Raw genomic sequence first — 17,107 nt, 5'->3', positions numbered from 1 at the left:
GGTGTGTAAATGTTAAAAAAAATAAAAATTAGTAGGAAGGTGGTCAATATTAGTCTATCCCAAGTTTTATGCACCTGCTCGTGTGATGAACATCGGTGCATCAAGTAGAGAGAAACAAACTAAGTTTACTTAAGAATCACACATTTGGAACTATGTCTTTTTCTCCTAGTGTTCAGGTTTTACTGTCATAAGTACCGTGTACAAAGTACTATGAAATTCTTGCTTGAATGCATCTCCACAGACTATAGAGAACACAATAGACAGAACTACACAGAAAAAAACTAGAAATAATGCCAATAACAATAAATAGCCAAAATAATTAAAAGTGAAAATGAAAGTGATGTGCTCGGAGGGATCAGTGCAAATTCTAGCTGCTAAAGGTGGCAGGCACACTGGCGAGTGTTGAACACTCTTACAGCAGCGGGGTAAAGCTGTTCCTGTACCTAGCGGTGCGGGTTCGAATAAACCTGAGCTGCTTTCCAGAGGGCAGGAAAGAGAAAAGTGCCTGTGCAGGGTGGTTGTAATGTAACGTAACGTACAAATTATATTTTCTCTGAGATGTACGTCACTTTGGAGAAAAGCAACTGCTAAATTAAAAAAAAAAAATGTAAATGTAAGTGATGCTGGAGCAAATGTCCTTTTCTGTATTCTTTCATTTGAGTACAGTGCTGGTGGTTTTAAACATTGAATCATACATTGTTGCATTAATGTGTTGCTGTTATGATTACTTTTACAGCTATTGTTAATTACTGCAGTTATTATGGATCTCAACGTTGTCCACGCCGCCCCCCCACTTACACACACATTGCCATACATTTGAAAATGTGAGCGTTCCATTTCTTATTTTATTTCACATTTACCACAAAATCCCAATGTATTTACACATCCTTATTTGGTGATATGCTGTGCTCTGCCCCTCCTGTGATTTCCACATTTTTGTCTGTTCCCTCACTGGCACTGAGGGTAGCTGCCCTTACTGAGTCCTACTGCAAAAATTCCTGAAATTTGAGGTTTGTACTTCAGAACATGGGGGTGTGGTGGCTCAGTGGTGCAGTGGGTTGGTCCTGGTCCTGCTCTTCGGTGGGTCTGGGGTTCAAGTCCCGCTTGGGGTGCCTTGCAATGGACTGGTGTCCCGTCCTGGGTGTGTCCCCTCCCCCTCCGGCCTTACGCCCCGTGTGCCGGGTGAGGCTCCGGTTCCCTGTGTCCCGTGTGGGGCAAGTGTTTCGGACAGACTTCAGGACATCCGTGGTCTCATAGAGTTGAGAGATTACTGGTCTTTCATCAGGAGTCACTGTTCCGAATCACACAGTTTCTTCACTTCTGTGCTCCTTTCCATCACAGCCCTATACAAATGCACTTCTATGAACTGTTTGTCCTGAGCAGGGTTACACTGCTCTGGAGTCACTGTGATCAGGGGGTGCCCAGACACTATGAGACAGCAGCACTACCCACTGTGTCACCTGAAGGAGCATGCATGCACAATCTTGTGTATTTTATGTCCTTTGGGCAAAGAAATAATACCACGTTGTAAATGAATGTTTGAAATAAAACATTTTTTAAATAGTCGGTAAGTTGAACATATTTAAGATGCAAGTTTTTAAGGCTTAATTCCACTTATTGTGCAGGACTGTAAAATTATAAACATAGGTTTCATTCTTCGGAGCCTTTAAGCAGACAGTTAGGTGTAAAAGTGCTAAACTAAATGAAGAAAAATGACTGTGTTCCACCTTCCCATTCTCTCACCCCACAGCTGCACCCCTCACAGCCACCTCTCCACCCAAATGTCCGCAGGACACTCCTCAAGCGTATCAGTGTATTAACCAGCAGCTTCTCGCCAAAGGAACTTACAGTGATTTGCACATTTATACAGCTGAATAATTTTTACTGCATCACTAGAAGGTGGGATGCGATCCCAGAACTCAGCGTGTTGAAGGCGGCAGCACTAAGTTCCTCGCTGTACACTCTATTTATCTTGTTTAAGGTGTCTGATTATTTATACCAGATTCATTTTAAATTTCTGGGGACTTGGGTTGTCTTTTCATCAAATCATTTTATCTTGTTCTGTATTGTCTGAGCGAAACACACGTCTTTGTTAAATACTTTGTGTTTAGAGCAGCCGGAGAATGTGTGAAATGCACACCGAAGACGTGAAGCGAGACCAAGAGCACAGCGCTGACCCGAGTGACCGACCCTTGATGGCGGACCAGCCTTGATAACATCTCAGGATGGAAAATGTCTCTCAAAGGAGCATCACTGATATGTATTGAGACTTATCATGCTGGGGATTTTTGTCCTATTATCACAGGAGGTGGAGAACCATTGAGACTTGACCTGCTGTATCATCTACAATCAGACACAACCGAGTGACAAAATCAGACCTCTGAACAGAAACTGAAAAGGAGTCGAAAGAGAAAAGTCACTAAGCTGTGGTGCTCAACCTTTGTGCTGCAGGTGAAGGGTCGGTAGATCTCTCAGGCGGTCCAGCCAACGAGAGGTCAGACCTTCGACTTTGCAGCCTCGTCTTGTCATGTCGAAATGAGTTTAACTCACCGATCGCCATCCTTCAGAGGTGAGCGCGGTCGTGTGGAGCAACATCATTAGTGACCGACGATGGGAAGCGAGGCCTTTATCTACACACAGAAAAGCTGGTGACAGATGAATACAAACAAGATCTCTGGAACCTGCAATCTCCCGTCCAAAGACGTCAAGAAAACACACTTTGCGTAGTCAGTGGCTACAACCATGACGAGTGACACATTGTTGAAGGTAGAGCTGTTTTGAAAGAACACAAACTGATATTCTTGTTTGTCCTGTGTAAACTTCATTACCCTTAGAGAATTACCACACTACCATGCATTCAGTCTTACAAAATAACAGAATGACGTCTTCCGATGCCTCGGATCTTGATCTTTCCACCTTCTTCCAGTGGCCACTGCTTCTTGTGCTTTGGCCAAACTCAGAGTTGTCCTGGACAGGGTCCGGAAGCGCTCCTCTGGCCCACGGCTCCTTATTCTTTATTCATAGCATTACGTCTGGGCCGCTCTCCTCCGCTTATATTTACGAGAGCGTGTAAAAAAGTATGTAAAAAGTACACTTTCTCTTGAGAAATAATAAATATCATGATGTTCTGTCATTCACCCTCACGTGGCATCTTAAAGACTGAGTGTCAAGTCTTTCGAGTTCAAATTTCTACTTTTGCTGCAATCAGCTTAATTCTAGAGGCGACTGGTACTGTAGTGGTTTCAGTTGGCACCTTTGGATCAAAAGGTTGCAGCTTTAATCCCCACCTCCGGCTGTAGTACCACTGAGCAGGGTATTGACCCTAAATTACTCCAGTAAATTTATCCAGCTCTACAAATGGGTCAATAATTATAACCTTATCATTCTAAGTCACTTTGGAGAAAAGTGTCAGCTAAATGAATGAGTGTAAGTTTTGTGAGAAATGATATATCTGAACATCCTCAAAATGAGTCTTGCACTGAGAAAAAGATTGTTCCTTAGAAATGGAAAACAGCAAAACTAATGTACAACGTGCATTATGTGCTCATGTGATGAGTTGAAAAAGGGAGCAAAGGGGTAAAGACTCGTCCCTCTCTGTCTCTCAGCACATTCAACTCACTGGTTTACCTGCTTTTCACCTGCTGTTTTCACCATACTTCTGTGTCTAGCTCATGTATGATGGTCATGCATGATGACCCGAGTCCTGGTTTTTCTCAGCGAACACATACAAGGGAACCCATGTGTGACTGGAATGTCCTTTGCTGAGCTCTTTCATATGCAGTCAGTCAGTCAATCAGTGAGTCAATCAATTATCCTGTGTGTTTTTCAACATTTACTGAAGCGGAATGAAGACGAGCAGCTCTTGGAGTCTCTGGATAAGCAGAGAGTCCATTTCTCGGAAACACGTCCATTCCATCGAGCAGCGAATGTAAAGGGGGATAAGAGGCTGTTGGCACAGAACTCATGAACTCGTGTTTTCAGTACTTCACTCGCTCGTCTTGTTTCTCATGCTCACCCTCCGATTTGCCCAGATGGTGCTTAGTTTTAGAGTAGCTGTGGTTCTCCAGCAACATTCACAACTGCAAAAGTACATTATATAATGTATAAATGGATAAATGTTATATAAAGTGGCTGTAAAAATCAACTAGCAATGTAATGAGAACGTGGATGGTGCTGCTGCCTTACAGTTCCTGAACCGTTTGGGAGTAGGTTCGAATCTCCCTCAGTCTGTGTGGACATGACATGTTTATCCTCGAGCGTGTGGGTTTCCTTTGGGTGCTCTGGTTACCCCCCACTGGTGTCCTGTCCAGGGTTCATCCCCTTCAGCCTTGGGTCCAGAGATTCTAGGATAGCCTCTGAACCATGAAGACCCAGATTATGACAGTTAATGGAAACACATGGATATCTAACTACCTTCAAAGTCCCACAAACAAAGCTGTTGCCCTTCCAAACAGAGGGATGCTGCAGAAGTAGTCAAAATTCTGCTTTGACACGCTGACATACGTACGACGTCTCTTGTCCGTTTACCAGCGCACACAAACGCACAGTGCCAACAACCGCTTGGCCGAAGCAGGGTTGCAGCGAACCGGAGCCGTGCCCAGCAATGCAGGGCGCAGGGCCGGGGGTGGAGGGGATACGCTCAGGACACTGGCTGAGCCCACCGGGCCGGTGCACCCCCCCATCACCACCGTACCACCACACTCCCCATCACCACACAATTTAGAAGAATTCCATTTAATAACTGAACATAACTGATCAAGTTTGGAAAATGAATTGTAAGAGCTATCTACACTGCTGCTTCCAGAAACTTCGACAAGCAAAGCAACAATTTCTTTATGTGGAGGAAAACAGCGTGAATGTGTCATGCTGTCACACCGGAAGGAAGCCGTCGGACCCGGAATCGAAAAACCGTGGTCACGAGACAATCCGAGGGTCGCCGATGTACAAATGTAATCGGAGGGACAATCCGAAAGCCGCAATCCGTGAGACAAGCAGGAGATCGTGGAAATAGCGGGGTTGAGAGAAGGAAGGGAAAGGAGACGGGTGGAACAGGAAAGGTAGGTAGTCAGGAAGCACCCGCTAGAGCGATGATCAAGGCTGAACAAGGTTCCGCGTGTGAGTGCGCTCTGGACCGCCCTTTTATGTGGTCTGTCCCCTGATCCGCCGCAGGCGATCCTCGTTGTGCCGAGGAGGGCATGACAGAACGACATGAGAGCGCAGAGCTCACGCGTATTGAGGAGCTGGAGGAGCGTGAGTGATGTTGGAACCACCACCTCACACTCCACAAAGACAAGGAGCGATAGACCAAGAGTGTCAGAGCCACCTACAGAGAATTTAGGAATAAAATAATTTTCAAAGTAAATATTTACTGTTTATAGTTTGTTTCGATAGTTTAGTGTTTATAGTTTGTGTTTGACTTCTAGTCCACACATGTCTCACACAACCATTAAAGATTCATTCATTGTGTGAAATCACCCAAGTAGAAGAATTACTGTTGTGCTACTTAAAATTCTTTAAACTCACAAAGCACTGGGGCATGTGGCAGTGTAGTGGTTAGAGCTGCTGCCTTCATGCCTAAAGGTTGTAGGTTTGAATCCCATCTTCAGCTGTAGTACTTTTGGTCAAGGTACACACACACACACACACACACACACACACACACACACACACACACACACACACACACACACACACATACATTTTCAGAACCGCTTGTCCCATACAGGGTCATGGGGAACCGGAGCCTACCCGGTAACACAGGGCGTAAGGCCGGAGGGGGAGGGGACACACCCAGGACGGGACCCCAGTCCATCGCAAGGCACCCCAAGCGGGACTCGAACCCCAGACCCACCGGAGAGCAGGACTGTGGTCCAACCCACTGCACCACCGCACCCCCTCGCTTGGTCAAGGTACTTAACCCTTAATTGCTGTAGTAAAATTACCCAGCTGTGTAAATGGGTGAATAATTGTAAATATCTTAACACTGCACGTCTCTTTGGAGAAAAATGTGTTGTTATAGGTATTAAGCAGCATGTTTTTATAACAATTTCCAAAGATTAATTTCTGATTATCAATCATTCATGATCAATAACTGCTATGCCCGGAGGGTCATGGTGGGCTGGAGGCTATTGCTGCTGCCCAGTGAAGAATGTGAGTTTCTTTGGCAGCGATGATGTTGTTCAAACCCTTGTTACTCACAACGGACACATGCGTTATGTGCCTCAGTGGGACATTAAGCCTCGATTTCAGACAACCGTTGAAACACAATGTATGAAGAACTGCACAAGAGCTGCTTTGAAAGCATCAAAATTACTTTATGGTTACAGGACATATTTCACATGACATTGCATTACACTGAGGGACTGAAACCATTCAGGAGGCAAATATTGATGGGTAGTTCGGAAGTAGAGTAGCACTTGGTAACATGATTGAAACATGAAAATATGTATCAGTAGAAACCTCAATCAGCAGAAACTAAAATAAAGATATTTAACCGTTACAACATATCAATGAGAACAATTTAAATGTTGTCATTTAAAAACAGATTTACAGTGGAAAAGCTTGTTATGTCACATGTGTCAATGTCGAGGAGAGGAGACCGAGGAGGAAGTGAGGACCCACTCGTGGATTGTTTATCCTTCAGCACTTCAACAAGGGGGCAGGCATGAGTCGGTGCAGACGTTATCCGTGGGGCGAGACAAGAATCGGGATCTAGGAGGCAGATCAGAAGGTCTGGAACCGAGAGGACAGGGATCGGGGAACTGGGGTCAAAGGGAGAAGAGGGACTGAGAGAACGAGGAGCAAATGGTCATGGCCCGGCTATCACAAGGGGACCGGTGGACTCGAAGAGACTCCGCGAGCTTGTGAGACAGCAGTGCTCTCTTATACCCGGTTTACAGCAGGTGCGGTCGCTTGCCTTGATGGATTGGGCACGGTCGTGAAACTGTGACAATATTGAGTGTTTAGTCATTAAAACACTACTTTGCTACTTTAATAACAATACAAAGAAAACATTAGACAAACAGCTACTTCTGCTCCAGTGCTGAAAATAAACAAGGTTCAAATTGGTCTTGACATAGCGACCATAAAAGTGAACTTTTACAATAGCTAATTGCTTTAGTAATAAAAAGAAATATTAGTTGGAGAAAAACTTTTAATTAACAGAAGTTATTGCTTTATTTATTTTAAAATCATGTTTAGTGAGAATTCATCATATAACTGTAAAAACCAAAACCAACAGGGCCCTTTAATTACAACAATACACACATATTCATGCATGTTGTACTCTGAGATTCACGTTTCTTTTTATTTTTGAAGTTACTTGAGACATTTTTAGGAAATGGGTTGGTCTGTGTAACTGGAGAAGTCTTATTGCTCTCCAAAGTGTGGTCAACCTGTCTGTTATCCCTGATTCTATGATTGGAGCTGACAGAACAGGTAAAGGAATTCCTGTTGTCTTTTTGTGTCAAGCTTTTTACATTTTCCATGTCTTGGACGCACACTGTAGGTTTTCTCATTCTTTGCGTTACGCTGTCATCATATTTGGAGCCGTGGCCAGTTGGTATTCTTCTTTGTGTTTCTGGACCTGCACCAAAATTTTGAGTCGTGATTTTGTTATTGCCACTATTTCTGCGATTATTTAAACTTTCCATTGTTCCTTTTTTCGTATGGCTGAATTTTATCATTTCATGCCCCTGATGTTTGATGTTGCCAGCTTCAGTGGACTCATTTACATCTGTGGGTCTTCTTTTAATTTCTGGAACGGTAGAAGATGTTTCCTCAATATCCATCTTGTTGACAACATGGCTAAAGTCCTGAACAGCGATAGAGGTCTCCTGTGTTTCTGGGATGTATCTTTTCTCATCCCTGATTCTATCATTTGCGTTGAAAGCACAGGTGGAGGAATTCGTACGAATTTGGTTTATCTCTTTCAGTGACACCTCTTTTGGTCTATCCAGCATGCAGTTGACCTTCTGGAGAAGTTCTGTCACCTGTGTGTCACTACTGGTGTCTCTGTTATTAAATACATGGTACCTGTTCCCACATTTCTCCACCAGGGTCCTCAGCTCTGGTTGAGCATGTTTCAAAAAGTCCTCAGTGGTAACACCCTCCAGGTCATCTCCGTAACTGAACAGAACAATCATGTTCTGTGTAACACTGACACTGAAGACTTCTTGTATCTGTGTCACTATCTTCTTCTCCCCTTCTGTGAAGCGACCCAACTGTATGACCAAGAGGAAAACACTGGACTCTTGTCCTACCATGGAGATACATTTCTTCACGTGGAAATCAGGATCAGGAAGGAAGTCACCAAAGAAGTCTGGGGTGTCGATGACAGTGACCTTTCGCCCCTGGATGTGTGTGCTGTGTTCCTCACACTCCCTGGTCACTGGTGTGGTGCTCAGGAATGACTGGAACACCTTGGCGCCCAGAATGGTGTTTCCACAGGAGCTCTTCCCTGACCCTCTCCTGCCCAGTAGAACCAGTTTCACTTCCTGTGTGACTCTGTGCTTCCTGTTGTCTTTTTGTGTCAAGCTTTTTACATTTTCCATGTCTTGGACGCACACTGTAGGTTTTCTCATTCTTTGCGTTACGCTGTCATCATATTTGGAGCCGTGGCCAGTTGGTATTCTTCTTTGTGTTTCTGGACCTGCACCAAAATTTTGAGTCGTGATTTTGTTATTGCCACTATTTCTGCGATTATTTAAACTTTCCATTGTTCCTTTTTTCGTATGGCTGAATTTTATCATTTCATGCCCCTGATGTTTGATGTTGCCAGCTTCAGTGGACTCATTTACATCTGTGGGTCTTCTTTTAATTTCTGGAACGGTAGAAGATGTTTCCTCAATATCCATCTTGTTGACAACATGGCTAAAGTCCTGAACAGCGATAGAGGTCTCCTGTGTTTCTGGGATGTATCTTTTCTCATCCCTGATTCTATCATTTGCGTTGAAAGCACAGGTGGAGGAATTCGTACGAATTTGGTTTATCTCTTTCAGTGACACCTCTTTTGGTCTATCCAGCATGCAGTTGACCTTCTGGAGAAGTTCTGTCACCTGTGTGTCACTACTGGTGTCTCTGTTATTAAATACATGGTACCTGTTCCCACATTTCTCCACCAGGGTCCTCAGCTCTGGTTGAGCATGTTTCAAAAAGTCCTCAGTGGTAACACCCTCCAGGTCATCTCCGTAACTGAACAGAACAATCATGTTCTGTGTAACACTGACACTGAAGACTTCTTGTATCTGTGTCACTATCTTCTTCTCCCCTTCTGTGAAGCGACCCAACTGTATGACCAAGAGGAAAACACTGGACTCTTGTCCTACCATGGAGATACATTTCTTCACGTGGAAATCAGGATCAGGAAGGAAGTCACCAAAGAAGTCTGGGGTGTCGATGACAGTGACCTTTCGCCCCTGGATGTGTGTGCTGTGTTCCTCACACTCCCTGGTCACTGGTGTGGTGCTCAGGAATGACTGGAACACCTTGGCGCCCAGAATGGTGTTTCCACAGGAGCTCTTCCCTGACCCTCTCCTGCCCAGTAGAACCAGTTTCACTTCCTGTGTGACTCTGTGCTTCCTGTTGTCTTTTTGTGTCAAGCTTTTTACATTTTCCATGTCTTGGACGCACACTGTAGGTTTTCTCATTCTTTGCGTTACGCTGTCATCATATTTGGAGCCGTGGCCAGTTGGTATTCTTCTTTGTGTTTCTGGACCTGCACCAAAATTTTGAGTCGTGATTTTGTTATTGCCACTATTTCTGCGATTATTTAAACTTTCCATTGTTCCTTTTTTCGTATGGCTGAATTTTATCATTTCATGCCCCTGATGTTTGATGTTGCCAGCTTCAGTGGACTCATTTACATCTGTGGGTCTTCTTTTAATTTCTGGAACGGTAGAAGATGTTTCCTCAATATCCATCTTGTTGACAACATGGCTAAAGTCCTGAACAGCGATAGAGGTCTCCTGTGTTTCTGGGATGTATCTTTTCTCATCCCTGATTCTATCATTTGCGTTGAAAGCACAGGTGGAGGAATTCGTACGAATTTGGTTTATCTCTTTCAGTGACACCTCTTTTGGTCTATTCAGCATGCAGTTGACCTTCTGGAGAAGTTCTGTCACCTGTGTGTCACTACTGGTGTCTCTGTTATTAAATACATGGTACCTGTTCCCACATTTCTCCACCAGGGTCCTCAGCTCTGGTTGAGCATGTTTCAAAAAGTCCTCAGTGGTAACACCCTCCAGGTCATCTCCGTAACTGAACAGAACAATCATGTTCTGTGTAACACTGACACTGAAGACTTCTTGTATCTGTGTCACTATCTTCTTCTCCCCTTCTGTGAAGCGACCCAACTGTATGACCAAGAGGAAAACACTGGACTCTTGTCCTACCATGGAGATACATTTCTTCACGTGGAAATCAGGATCAGGAAGGAAGTCACCAAAGAAGTCTGGGGTGTCGATGACAGTGACCTTTCGCCCCTGGATGTGTGTGCTGTGTTCCTCACACTCCCTGGTCACTGGTGTGGTGCTCAGGAATGACTGGAACACCTTGGCGCCCAGAATGGTGTTTCCACAGGAGCTCTTCCCTGACCCTCTCCTGCCCAGTAGAACCAGTTTCATGTCTGCAGGTCTATGGACTGAAAAAAAAATCTGTGAATTCATGACACAAAGATCTATTCATTTGACATATTTAGAATTTTATTGTTTAATTTTACTGCCCTTGATATTGTATTAATTTTTTTCATTTATCTGCAGATTTATAAAAATGAACCTTTATACGTGTGTGTGTGTGTGTGTGTCTGTGTGTGTGTGTGTGTGTGTGTGTGTGTGTGTGTGTGTGTGTGTGTGTATGTGTGCGTGTATTTATTTCTTTGTGCACAGACACTTGCTGCTTTCCTGACACTTTTCAGCACATTTCATTGCTTCGACAACACCTTGATAAAATGAACCCCTCATTTATTTGTGGATATTGTAATATTGTACTGGAGGAATTCATTTCAAGTAGTTTGGAAATTTAGCAGTACTGAGGTCACATTTCTACATTAGGAGGTCAACAAACAGTGACATCAATATCAAATCCCAGTACTCTCAGCACAGACTGGGGGTCCAGTTTAATTCACTTTGACTGATGTCAAGACCAAACTGAAACATGAGGTCCAAGTCACCTTATAGAATCTGCTAGTAAAATCAAACTGTGTTCCCACCCTGCATGTGACTTCTTTATGACAACATTTCTTCTAATCTCTACTTCTCCCTACTGTCATATTGCTCACACTTTACCTTCATCAGTAAAAATAACAAAGACTTTTTATAAATTTCAGAAGTTATATGAACACTTACTTGTAGCCATTGCCCAGTTAGTCCAAACACAAGATGGAACAAAAGTGGAGCTTGTCTGCGTGAACGTACAACGTCTGCTCTGAGTGCAGGTGTCTACAGCACTGCGTCCATTCCTGCTGTGGAATCTGTAGGAGGTCCTCTCACTGCTACCTGAGCTGGGGGTGGAACCATGGGGTGGCGTATAAAGACCTTCAGAAAGTGTAATACAGAGACTTAACTTTTTAGCATTATTTTAATCAATCTGAATTTAATCAGGTTTGATAAATTTTATTAGTTTGTATAGTTTTCAGAGCCACATAATTTCAGGAGACAGCTGTAAAAAGGCATTTATGAAATACTGTATATAATAGGTGAGGATCATACATGAGTCAGGAATATGATATCTACTGTACATAGCATTAAGGTCATGTAGGAAGCACTTTCTGGTGTGTAATTTCAATATACATTGAGACACATCGATGTCTGATCCTCATTTCAATACTATCCATGGGTTAAGGTGACAACTTTTAACAAATAACACCAGAGACTTCATTCCATGATTAATCATTCCACAAAATCCAAGAGAAATTCATTTTTCTGGGATGTGAAAAGTAAGTAAACATCTGGATTTAATACTGTGTCTTACTTCCATTGAGAGAAGTAATGCTCTTTATTCCTCAACAAAGAAAAATAAAGGAAAACTTTTCCTGATCCAACTGGCTCAATTGCATGACATTAGAAGACATTTTTGCAGCACAGGTTTGTTCAAGTGTCCCACAGTATTTCAGCTGGATATAAATTTAGACCTTCACTCGGCCAAAGGTCTTATTATTTCTGAGCCACAGGGTCATGACTTTGCTCAAGTGTTTTGAACACTTACCTGTTTTCAATCCGTGTTCAAAGGCAGTGTTTTGTTGGCAGGCATGGCTCTGGCATTACAGCTACATAACTCCACATTGCACTCATCGGTCTGGAGCACATTGTTCCTGAAGTCATGCTCTAACGGCAGGTGATTTCTAGCAGACTCTTGTTTCTTTCATTAAAGGCTTTTTTAGAATGACCCTTTGGAAGTTTCTGGAAGCATAGCTCTCTAGACTGAACTGATTCAACCCACAAGAGGAACTGGATGCTGTTTATGAGCTGGTGAGTGAAGAGACGCTCTCCCAGTGGAGAGTCAGACAAGATGGATGGGATCAAAGCACCCAGAAACCCAAAAATGTCAACAGCAATGGGTCAATGACGGTGGAAAATTGATCAGTCTTTCGTAACTACCCACCTTGTCACCTGGAAACACAATCTTTCCTCTTCTTCCCACTTCCTCTGTGTGTGTGTGTGTGTGTGTGTGAGAGAGTGATAACCCCGTAATGGATCCTATCCAGAGTGTCCTCTGCCACATGCCCTGTGATTCTGGGATAGTTAATGACAAAGGATGGATGGATGGATACTACAATCACTTCTATGAAGGGTAATAAAAGCAATTTTAAAAGGCCCCAGTGACACAGGACCGGCCTTACCCCCAGCTGACCTCCTGACAGGTAGATTTAACTTTCAGTTGCTTTATCACCACAGAGTCAAAAGGCAAAATGTTTCTGTTCTGAGATGAACTTCTGATTTGGTGCTACAGTTGGACCTGATCTTCCAGCATGATTTGATCAGTCAGATCAAGTTTTTATGCTTCTGCACAGCTCATAATGATGAGTGATATGATAAATTATCTCATATTCTTTGTTTAGTTTGCCTGTTGGTATTCATGTTACGATGCTTTCACTGAAATGTTGACAAATTATTGAAATGTTTGTCATTTTTCCACCAAAATCTGATGTATCCCACCACATTAACTAGTGTCTAGTTCATTTACACACTGCAGGTAGTTAGTAGAAGTGGTCACTTGTGAGTAAATACTCAGTAATCTCAGTATGGTTCTCGCACCTCTTCAAAATCAGGACTACAGGGTGTATCTACATATGTGTGCTTTACATGACATTTCTATTTGCTTCTGCTCTCATGCTCGTTACTGAAGACAAATATGGCTGTTGGGTTCGTGTTTGACACACTGCACCCAGCAGCGTAAGAGGAAAACACGGCGTGTTCCTGCTTGGCACAGTGTGTCAAACTGCACCATCACAGGAGTGCACTGGTTCTCTTTGGTCACCTCTTTTCAAAGTATCACATCTTCGTTTCATACTTTAAATTATCTTTATTTCAACATCATACATGTCAGCTATTTACTTGGCAGGTGTTACAGTGCAAAGTCACAGCACCGGTATTTAGCATCCAGGGTTTGTAAAGAACATAAGAAGGACCCAGAAATCTTACACGTAACTTTTAATTACAGTTCATCTTAGAGCAGAGGAAAACAGGGTAAATTTAACATGAAGGTCTAATCACAAAGCACAAAACTCAGTGGATGGGGTTGGAACTCACAACTGACTGTACGGTCCAGGTTCTGTGAGGTGCCAGGTCTTCATGTCACCCACAAATTAGGCTGTGAACTAATTTTAGCACAAGTGATGTCCCAAAGCAGAGTTCAAGGACTATTTTGGAAGATACATTAGATGGTAAACAGAGGCGGACTTTCAGTCCTTCTGACAAGATGGAGAAAGACTCTGCAGTTCTTCCTGATCCCAGGAGGTTTTTCCGGTACTCAAGCAGAGACTTCATAGCACATAGCTGCCAGGTAAAAAAAAATCATACTTTCTAAAGAGACAGTAAAATTTAAACATAAACTACAAAGTTAGTGTATTCCAAAGTCTATATGTACCCTAATATTCCAGTAGACACTTGAGGAACAGCTGCTGTCTCCTTCGGCACGAAAATGTCCCCATTGGTACTGTTATTATCATTAAGGAAATATACTAGGACATAATTACTTACTGTATTTACAGTTATCATTCATTACTTTGTGTGTCATTTGCTAAACTCTGCTCAGATCTGTTGCTTCAAAACTAATGTATTTTTTTCGGAATATTTCATAGAATAGATGCTTTCCACAGAGAGCTTACTGGGTTTATGTTCAAAATATCACTGTGATGCCATATGGTTAAACGTTGAAAAAAACCCATGAATTCTGCAATGCAAAAAAACTCAGTGTGGACTTGGTTTAAGTAAAAAAGAATATAAAAGTCTGATTCCATCGTCTTCCCCGTCTACGATGCCTCTGCTGTGTCCAACTGCTCCGTCATCATTCCGCCTTCGGTGCTTCCTGCAGAGATCAACTTAGTCACATTCGCTTCTTCGTGTTATTTTCCTGGACAGTGATGCTCACCCCCTGCCCACCACCCGAGAGAAACAGAGGAGAAGCTGCAGAAAGATGCTGGTCCATATGTGCTGCTCCATGGAGCCACTTGAGCTGTTGATTTATATGTAATTTATTTTTTCTTTGCCTATTGTTTTTATCATCCTACCCTCCCATCATGTAAATGCTCTGTACTGTATGCTGGAACAGACATGGAACAGTTTCCTTCTGGGATTAATAGTATTTCCATAATTTCATTCACTCATTTGTTGGTGTATTTCTGCATTGTATCATCATTAAAATTTCTGACATTATGTTATGTACTGTATGTTTACAATATGTATATAATAGTAGTATATAATATACTTGGACAACATAAAGTGTAAATGGATTCAGCTTTTACTGTTCTGTCTCTTTTGCTGCAACTGTAAAAAGATCACGACAAACTATTAAACTTGAGTTCCTTCATTTTCCAGCATCTCCTCAGTCTTTCCCAGGAGATCCATCACCTGTGTGTCACTACTGGTGTCTCTGTTATTAAATACATGGTACCTATTCCCACATTTCTCTACTAGGTCCCTCAGCTCTGGTTGAGTCTGTTTCAAAAAGTCCTCAATGATAACACCCTCCAGGTCATCTCCGTAACTGAACAGAACAATCATGTTCTGCATGATGCTGAAGCCAAAGACTTCTTGTATCTGTGTCACTATCTTCTTCTCTCCTTCTGTGAAGCGACCCAACTGTATGACCAAGAGGAAAACACTGGACTCTTGTCCTACCATGGAGATACATTTCTTCACGTGGAAATCAGGATCAGGAAGGAAGTCATCAAAGAAGTCTGGGGTGTCGATGACAGTGACCTTTCGCCCCTGGATGTGTGTGCTGTGTTCCTCACACTCCCTGGTCACTGGTGTGGTGCTCAGGAATGACTGGAACACCTTGGCGCCCAGAATGGTGTTTCCACAGGAGCTCTTCCCTGACCCTCTCCTGCCCAGTAGAACCAGTTTCACTTCATGTGTTACTCTGTTTGCTTTTGAGCTGCTTTTGATCATCTCATGTGCTCTGTATTTGATGCTGGTTGTGCACATTGACAGACTGACATACCTGTTACTCCCCTTTGCCTCTGCAGGGTCACATCTTCTGCCTTCTACCATCTTTTCCTTCACGCTGTTACCATACTGGACCTCGTTTACATTTTTTTGTGCTTCTGGTATATCTGAATTGCTTCTTCTATCTTGTAGCATTGCAGCTTCCATATTCTCAGAAAAAGAGGAATCTTTTAAATCTGTACTTTTTCTTTCACATTCTACCTTTTTGCCTGGAGAGTTGAAGTAAAATTTGTGGCCACTTTCTTCTGCCTTTGATTTGTGTCTTTTGGATGCTGTCTTGCCATCAGCCAACATGCTGTCTATCTTCTCCAGCAGTTCGATGACCTGTGTGTCACTACTGGTGTCAGTGTTGTTGAACACATGGTACCTTTTACCACATTCACTCACAATATCTTTCAGTTGGGGCTGCTTTTTCTTCAGATAGTCCCTAATGGGAACCTGAAGTTGGTCTCCATAACTGAACACGATTATTATGCTCCGTTTAGCAATTTTACCGAAAGTACGTTTGATCTGCTTGACGGTTTTCTTTTCTTCCACTGTAAGCAGACCCAGCTGTATGACCAAGAGGAAAACACTGGACTCTTGTCCTACCATGGAGATACATTTCTTCACGTGGAAATCAGGATCAGGAAGGAAGTCACCAAAGAAGTCTGGGGTGTCGATGACAGTGACCTTTCTCCCCTGGATGTGTGTGCTGTGTTTCGCACACTCTGTGGTCACTGCTGTGGTGCTCAAGAATGACTGGAACACCTCGCTGCCCAGTATGGTGTTTCCACAGGAGCTCTTCCCTGACCCTCTCCTGCCCAGTAGAACCAGTGTAATATCATGATCCTTTCCGTCTGAAAAAGGGGATTATGTTGAGTGACATTGTGACACTGGTCAACATGCCAGACTACTGTTTGTGCTCAAAGTGACTTGAGATGTACATGCAGAAACATAAAGAAAAGTATCAAATAAAGCTGTATTGAGCACAGTAATAGACAGATCTGCACAAGGTGATGAAGTAAGTTATGGAATTTTTTATTAACTTCTCTTTCACATTCCGATACGAAACCAGAATACCAGAATATGAAGTGTGACTACGGCTGTAGAATCCTACAAAAACCACACTGCCATTTGCAACTTTGATTATTATGTCACTCTTTGACAAAGCTGCTAGAAGACTAATTTTCCTCTTTCTCACAATGATGCATTTGATCATTGCCGCACTATTGTTTGACATGTAAAAAACTTGTAACACATTTTAATTCATATCATTCGTCCTTTGTTCAGAACTAAAGAATATACAGTGATAAACAATTCAACATATTCATCGCTAGTTTCAAAAGTCCACAAAGCGTTCAAGGGCACATACCTGTCATCATTGTGCTGTGTGTCCAAACTGTACTGATTGAAGAAAATGTGACCCTTTAAATGAGATCCTGCAGTGCGTCCTCTGTGTA

General features: G+C 42.9%; 1 protein-coding gene across 1 annotated transcript; it reads right to left on the bottom strand.

The window, feature by feature from the left end:
- Nucleotides 1–9,655: 9,655 nt before the first annotated feature.
- LOC108923645 (GTPase IMAP family member 8-like) lies at nt 9,656–17,029 on the bottom strand. The gene is made up of 4 exons (XM_029260050.1): nt 17,020–17,029; nt 15,012–16,504; nt 9,864–10,652; nt 9,656–9,715 (listed from the first exon to the last, which is right to left on the bottom strand). Exons 1-4 carry the CDS (start codon nt 17,027–17,029, stop codon nt 9,656–9,658), a joined length of 2,352 nt encoding a protein of 783 aa, XP_029115883.1.
- Between the last annotated feature and the right edge of the window lie 78 nt (nt 17,030–17,107).

This window comes from Scleropages formosus, chromosome 18, assembly GCF_900964775.1.
Source record: "Scleropages formosus chromosome 18, fSclFor1.1, whole genome shotgun sequence".
NCBI classification, from domain to species: Eukaryota; Metazoa; Chordata; class Actinopteri; order Osteoglossiformes; family Osteoglossidae; genus Scleropages; species Scleropages formosus.
Note: the sequence above shows the minus strand (reverse complement) of the source record. Positions and strands in the feature narration are given on the sequence as shown.

What these genes read in the sequence shown, in the direction of transcription:
- LOC108923645 (XM_029260050.1), bottom strand. An exon ending in TGGAAAATGAAGGAACTCAA is followed by an intron (nt 10,653 to 15,011) that starts GTTTAATAGTTT and finishes ATGAATTCACAG; the next exon opens with ATTTTTTTTTCAGTCCATAG. An exon ending in TTAAAAGAAGACCCACAGAT is followed by an intron (nt 9,716 to 9,863) that starts GTAAATGAGTCC and finishes ATTTTGGTGCAG; the next exon opens with GTCCAGAAACACAAAGAAGA.